This window comes from Anguilla anguilla, chromosome 17 (assembly GCF_013347855.1).
Source record: "Anguilla anguilla isolate fAngAng1 chromosome 17, fAngAng1.pri, whole genome shotgun sequence".
NCBI classification, from domain to species: Eukaryota; Metazoa; Chordata; class Actinopteri; order Anguilliformes; family Anguillidae; genus Anguilla; species Anguilla anguilla.
The window spans coordinates 14,379,353-14,386,850 of NC_049217.1; the positions used below are offsets into that span (position 1 = coordinate 14,379,353).

The 7,498-nt window shown below is 39.4% G+C and overlaps 1 protein-coding gene across 2 annotated transcripts; it reads left to right on the forward strand.

Annotated features, from left to right (window-relative positions):
- Nucleotides 1-4,671: 4,671 nt before the first annotated feature.
- On the forward strand, nucleotides 4,672-7,447 carry psmg3 (proteasome (prosome, macropain) assembly chaperone 3). 2 transcript variants are annotated; one of them, XM_035396973.1, is made up of 3 exons: nucleotides 4,672-4,822; nucleotides 5,382-5,612; nucleotides 5,710-7,447. In XM_035396973.1, exons 2-3 carry the CDS (start codon nucleotides 5,397-5,399, stop codon nucleotides 5,860-5,862), a joined length of 369 nt encoding a protein of 122 aa, XP_035252864.1. In that variant the 5' UTR covers nucleotides 4,672-4,822; nucleotides 5,382-5,396; the 3' UTR covers nucleotides 5,863-7,447. The 2 variants fall into 2 exon arrangements, with proteins under 2 accessions (XP_035252864.1, XP_035252865.1); XM_035396974.1 differs by having other exon boundaries at nucleotides 4,683-4,822; nucleotides 5,387-5,612.
- The last annotated feature ends 51 nt before the right edge of the window (nucleotides 7,448-7,498 follow it).

The window sequence follows — 7,498 nt, forward strand, 5'->3', positions numbered from 1 at the left end:
AAAAAACCTAGTTGGAACCAGTGTAGCATGATGTTTGAACCAACTGAATTCCACCATTTCAGCAGTGACTGGAATGTATGTTCCCACAATTTAAAAAGTAATTAGCATGTTGGGCCGGGCAATGCTGCATACGTTGATCATCAATAGCTGCTGCGTGTCCAGTTAGTCTGCCATGCATTTACTTAACAAATTAGATTATCGACAGGGCACATTCACGCATGATGAATTCTGCTTAAGATGTATTTTTTTTTCATTTCTAAATGTCCTTTTTATGCCTACGTCAGGGCATAGTGAGACACGAGCAACTGCTGAACTGGCACACTTGTAAAAGATGAACAAACTTTCAACTATCTTTTTGGTAAATGGGTTCATTGCAGGTATACGGATGAACTAAAATGAAAAAGACGAAGAATTGGATGCGGAAGATTCAAGTGAATTCCATTGAGTGCACACTGGACACTTCTCTAAATGAATACCGCATTTTTATAATTCAGGTTATGGTTTCGTTTGGGAGATCTGCCACTAACAAGAAATTAAAATCACTTATGTTAGAGAAGTGGAAGTGTTCAAGGAGATCCAAGCCAATACAACTTAAAGTTCTAAACGGTTTTATCTGAACTGAAGCCAGCATGAACTCTGGGTTTTTTTTTGCATCTGTTAATAAATATATTTCATTTCTGTGTGGGTGTGACACCTTATATTCTATTCATCAATAAATTGTATGCATATTTCTCTCCTCATAATTAGTTTAATTATGTATCATTATCATTAATTTCATATTTGACCCCTCCCTCCCCCAACTTGTGATGGGAATTATAATTTTAAGGTCTGTACACCTGTCCCATCTCCAAAAGAATCTTTCATCAATTAAAGGAGCAATGGCTAAGCTAAAATGCACGTCCTCTGATGTATAATACAGCTAGCCATCTCTTCTTTTCCCTCTGCAGTCCACCTGCTGGGCTGTGTAGCCAAGCGGAAGAAATCCTTGCCTTCCCTCACCTTAAGGCTAACACATCTCATTTTTTAGACGTTTATGTATTTAATGAATACAAAGGGCATCTTTCAAGGGATCGAACCCGCATACTTCTGGAGAAGTCCTGCTGCTTAACATCGCATCACAAACAAGAATTTATCCCAGCAGCTGAAAGTTCACGAAGCAGCCCTGATATTGTTGTTCCTGTTTAAGGTACATTGTGATCATTTCATACAGTGACACAGGCCCCATTCATCAAAGATGCATTGATCACCAAACAGACTGATAAGTTGCCACAGAGATCATTAAACCTGCAGTCACGTACACCACCAGGCTAACTGTTTTTTGGGGCAAAAACAGGTTGGCGTGTGTTACAAATTAAAATGACCCACGACGTGCCTGCGGGGTCCTTTAAAGAGATTGCATGTGACCAAGTGTCAGTCTACTCCAGCGCAGAAAAGAAATATAATTTAAATGGCTGCCATCAAATATGAGCGCCCGAGATTGAGTTCCTACCCTGAGCCGCATGGCATATTCATTTCTTTTATCTTCTGCCACCATCTCGAATGTGTGGGAGATGGGGAAAAGAAAACTGATGGCATATGACATATGGTTTAATAATATTATACATGTAGAACAAATCTCTCCATGTCTGAAATGCACGACTGACATTCCCATTACTAAGCCTGGTATTGCATTATTGTAGCTGGAACAATGTTAAATGAGAAGGTCTGTGCTGGGAGATTAATTTTCTAGCTGCGGCTCTGGCCAGGTGTATTAAATCATGCTTTGAATAACTTTTTTTAATTATTTTTTTTAACAATTGGACATAATTACCTATCCCACTGAGTAAGTGAGCCTTTGGTGTAATTAAATGAATTCCATGGTGCAAGTAACAACAGGAAATTGGCAATGAATTGAATGCATTTCAGTGCTTGGAAAAAATGCCTTGCGTAATTTTTGTTCGTAATTAGGAACTCATGGTCCCATCATCCGTATCTGATTCTTAGGCACTTCACCTTGCATATAAACAAATATAAAGCATGGCTTTAACCAAACAGAACTGCATATTAATCATATGTGTTTGTATAAATGCATGCACACAAACATATGGAATTGTATATGTTTACTGTGTAAGATAAGAACAATTGTCTAATGCCGTTCACTGACTTCATTTTCTCAGAAAATGAATGTAATGTCAGAACATGCTGGTCCAATCAGTCGATCGCCTCAAGCTGTTCAGTAGAGGTGCCATTTCAGTCTCCAGAAAGTGGGCCTCAAAGCATCCTTCAGTCATGCAAAGGGAGCGAGGCTAGCGACAAACCTGCTGAGACACCCGCTTCTAACACGGTCTCCTGAGGGCAAGTACGTGAATCAAAGTCCTCTGGAATGAATTTTGCAGGTGCAGCACCGGTTTTATGCGCAAAAAAAGAGGTGCCGCGGTAAATACTTTATGCCGTGTCAGACTAACCAGACTCAGCAAACCCTGTGAAGTGCCTGTTTGAAATCTGTAAAAAAAAGAAAAAAAAGAAAGGGAAGCAAAGAAAGAACATGAAAGGAAGCACCCTTTCAGATGTGAGCCATTCACTTGGAAACAGAAGTGTCTATTCTGCACGTGTCACCGGGAGGTAAGGGCTGAAGGCATTGTTGCTTTCTCAGCAAATCAGAGCTTATCCTCTACCTACAGTATCAACACTAATCTCTTTTTTTCACTGAGAAGGAGGAACATGTTATTCCAGCCATGGACTACCGGGTGAATGGCCTATTACGCTTTAGCTCTTAATTGTTCTTTTAAAAGTCTGGACTCAATCAACATTTAGCCATAATTTTGGTTTACAATTGAATTTAGTTTTGGTTATCACTGAACTCGCCAATCTCTGTTTCTGAAGAAAAAAACAACTCTTGCATTTAATTGCAGGTCAAAGTTGAAAACTGAACTCTAAGTAATTTAGTTATATCGCCAAATTTTCTAGTCAAATATCAGTTACAATTTTATCAACTTTAAATAATGACTCTAAACCCTGTGCTACCCTGGTTCTTCAATACAAGAATTATCTATCCATACTTTGCATTCTTCTTGTTGAATTGGCTGACTTTACAAGTGAACTGATGGCTCAAGTGAAGCTCCTAATTAGTTGAGCTGCTGAGCAGAGAGGTCCATAATAAATGAAAATAAAGCTTGTAAATCCCAGCAGCTGGATATCACAATATTGTTGGAGCTCAGAGTGTTGCAACTGCTCATTTATCAAGTGAAGCTAAAATGTTTTTCAAACCAAACAACATTGTAGAGGTCATGGTTGCAGCTATAGCCTTTTTAAACTGATTTAACTACACAGTATTAAAATGAGTTATGCCAGTCTTATGAGCAATGTATCACTGCTGTGTTTGACAGGAAGTGTTTTCAAAAGGTGCACTTTGCATTGAATATGCAGAACTGCTCACCCTTTGCACTAGTGTGCATGTGAGGTATCATTTGAGTTTACTATTTGCACAAAAGTCTTGATATTTGAAAATAATAGAAAAATACTGTTTCATTATATAAATGCCACAGGTTAGGAACAAAGCAATACCACTATAAGGCACTACCACAGGGATTCCATTTTATTGACTGTTACACATTTAAAAACGTTCATATGTTTTGATCTATTATTTCATTATAATTGGCTTAAAACAAAATGGGTGTTTCTGGGGTGAATACTAGGGGTTATTATTGAGATGTTATTATGTTCTGCACAAGAGGAGTACCAATTCCTTCATTTCATGAAATTTGCCTACAGAAAGAGGCTCGGGGCTGAATGTGTTTTCCATATATTTAATGAACCCTCAATTAGTCTGATTTACATTCTTCAAAAGTCGGCACAGCTTGCTTGCAGCCCCCGAAAGGTCAGTGCTGTCATTAGGAGATTAAGAGTTGGGAAATTAAGCCGTTTTAATGGTGTGGGTGTGGATGGGCATAACCCCCTCAGATACTTATTCCTCTGCAAAAGGCACAACTCTCTCGTACCCCTACATTTTCCCTGCACTTTAATTATCCTTCACCTTTTGCTTCATTTAGTGCTTTAATTTTTCCTTCATCGCCCGTCTAGTGACCCATGACCGTGCCTTTTAGACTGTTCACTGGGTAGTTTTGCAATTTGAATTGCATATTAATTCCATTTCTGATTTATCAAGCAAAATTGGTTTTGATGTATTCACGTTTTATTCAGAATGTTCCCTTTTTCGACTATGCATGCGTTATAAATCCCATGTAATGTTTTTGCCTCATAACGATTTTGTAGTTGTGACTGATAACTTTACTTTGTACATAATATATCCATTCAAACGCAGTTCAATCACTGTAGATTTCACTGAGAAGAATGGAAATGTGTACAGTTTCGAGACAGTATCGTTTTCCTTCTGCAATGTTTTCCTAAACCTGAAAACGTATGCTGATTGAGTTCAATTTGTTAGCCTACTGGAAATAATCTCACATACCACACAATTCAAACGATGATGCAAATTCTTTTTTCCAAAGGTATCCCCTCCTGGATTAAAATAATCCCCTCTATATAATTGAAATAAAAGCACACGCAGCGAAACGACATCTCTTTAATTACAATTTCTGTCTGTGAAATAGGCTATTGTGACAGTGGCCAAGTGCCATCGACCGTAGAAAACAGCGAACTACAGCCTCCAGGATCCAGTTCGGAGCGAAAATCCTCAGGGTTACTGCGCGTGCGCACTGTACGAAAAGCTGTGCCACTGCCTGCTGTTGCTGCAGTACAGCCATTCACGGTAGCTTACAGACCCCTTTACCAGGGAACGAATGCGTCCTGTCACAAATTTTTCTTCCTGAATCACACAAAAAACGTAAGATATACTCTGTTCGCGTTAATGTTTTATGTATAATTGTCTTTGGCTTGCTGGTTAGGTAGGTGATATGCAAAATGCGTCCTGCATGGCCTACAGCACATGACACTGTAGAAAGCCTCGGCATGCCTTAGTTCATCCAGCCGGCGATTTGCAGTCCTAGTGGCGAATTTTACATTTTAAATATTCGGCGCGGAATTAGGAACGCTGCGAATTAAAATTCAGTATAGAACTGTGCAAATGTGTGGACCTTTTAGCGAACGCATTTGCAGTTTACTGGCTTTACAATGAAATTAACTCGATAGGTAAATGTATCTGATGTCTTCAATTAAGTTCACTTTGCAGAACTGAACAAGAACTGTTTGTAATGGATAACCAGTAGCGCTTTTGACTAACTGACTATCAAATTAGACATTGTTGTAGACTATACGTTAGAGCCTATAGATCATCTTAAAAAATATTGTTCACTAAGTTGACGTGAAGGAGAAGATGTAGCCATGTTAAATGACTCAGTGAAGTCGTTCACAATTATCTCCTCATCCTTTTCTTTTTCACTCAGATCAGAGGACCTACGATGGCCGCTCAGCCTCTGATCAGAACTAAACAGGCAGAAGGGGTGATCAACGGCATGTCAACTCAGGTGGTGTGCACAGAATTCAGCAACTACATATTCGTAGTTCTCACGCAGTATGGCAAGATTGGGTCACTGATCTCGGTCACACCTGACGCCCGATCCACAGACATCAGCAGTCCCATGTTCACAACCAAAGTACTTCTGGGAAAAGATGAGGTAATGGTTCGAGTTTCACGCTTCTCTTTTGGTTCGAAGGTTTTTTTTACTGTCCTAGACGTGAGTGTCACCGATCTGCCTCTCCTGTGTTTTGCAGCCCTTGACGCACGTATGCGCCAAAAACCTGGTGACGTTCATCTCGCAAGAGGCGGGAAACAGATCTGTTCTGCTGGGGCTGGCCCTCAAAGACACTAATATTGAGGCGATCAAAGCCATGAAAGGCATGATCAAAAGCTGCCAAGTCTGGTAGCCGAATATCGCGGAGGAAGTTGCACGGGACGCTGACCAAATCGCGCCATCAGCCAGCTAATGGACTGAAACTTCATGCACTTGCTCGATTTCTGTGTGGCGCGAGAGCAAGTTTTTCATTCTTAAGTTGAATGTTAATGGTTATGAATGGCTTTTTTATACTATGCCCTTGCTATAACATTATAGCTGCATTTTTTCTTGAAAATATTTATCATAGTCAAGGATGGCACTGTGGATGCTATGATTCATAGTTTTGTTCAATTGTTTTTTTCATAGTGAAATATTTTCTGGAGGAAATGAAGAATTACACGGCCAATGTGGCCCATGGTGATGTTTCTGTGTTTCGGTTTAATAGCAGATGACATCAATTTGTCAGAAATGTTCTGATTTCCTATTTGTGCAGTCCAGGGAATCCCTTTCAAAGGGAAGTTTACTTTCTGCTTTTTTATTATTTCAATTTGTGTTTTTATAAAAAAATAAAATATTTTTCCTGGCCAAGAAAGTTTGTGTGCGATTAAGGAGATGCTTATTTATCAGAGTTTATTATGATGTGCCAGGCTTTCAGTGGCTATGGGCAATGATGGGTTTGTCGTTCAAAGGAAGAAAATATGAGTAACTCCAAGCAGCTTGTGCACCACTGTTGTTTCCAGAGGCTGTACTTAGACACATTCATTTTATGTTGTTTATTCACAGTTGCACATAAAAATGCGTTTCGTATTTTGTGCTGGTACTACGTTCCTTTTCAGTTCAGAAGCAGTGGGAGCTCTTCCCTCCCAACATTAAGAACCAGATGGTTTAGATGTGTTTGGACTGACCACGCTGGCACCCCACTGCCTGTTTTTGCGTTCCTAATGTTAACCAAGATGCTTGCAAATTAAAATTATGGGTACAATTATGTCCAGCTGTAAAACGCAAGAGTGTTTCACCTGCATTGCTGAACGATATTTATTCAAGCCTGAATCTAAGGATGAGAAGTCACAGCAGCGACTGAGAGATAAACCTGTGTGCTGACGTAATCGCCATAAATGATATGAGATGTTTGTTTTTTTTTGTTTTTTTTACGTAAGTTGGAATTGCACAAGCAGGAAAGATGTTAAGTAGTCCATTTGTTGTTTCTTTGAGGCGGTTCTCTCACAAGCTACAGGAAGATGCGCCGCTTCTTTCCTTGAGCACCACAGAACATAAACCAAACTGAGCAGTTCTGTGTTGAGCACAGCTACAGAACAGTTCTGTGTTGAGCACAGCTACAGAACAGTTCTGTGAGCACAGCGGCCTCAGTAGGCCTACATGCATATAGGAAATGGCTCCAATCAAAAATTAAATTAGAAAATAAAAAATTCACTTGTACAGTGGTGGCATAAACTTATACTGCAAATCGCATTGGAGTTACTTAGAAGTGTATTTTCTTGTTTTGAAATTGTAAACTTGTAAATGTCCCTATACTATCCATTGTAAAGTCAGCTGTAAAGTGTGGAATGTCTGTAGGTAGAAGTGTCCTTCATCACACCCAAAAATGCCTGTGTTCATCAAAAATGCCCCCTGAAACTATATCAAAAACATCCAAGTAAACAATCCCTTTAAATGCTTGTTTCGTCTTATCCTCTTATTTACTTGTTTTATAATCAAGGTTGATTTTC

What these genes read in the sequence shown, in the direction of transcription:
- psmg3 (XM_035396973.1), top strand. Translation starts at nt 5,397, where the DNA reads ATGGCCGCTCAGCCTCTGATCAGAACTAAACAGGCAGAAGGGGTGATC. An exon ending in TACTTCTGGGAAAAGATGAG is followed by an intron (nt 5,613 to 5,709) that starts GTAATGGTTCGA and finishes TGTGTTTTGCAG; the next exon opens with CCCTTGACGCACGTATGCGC.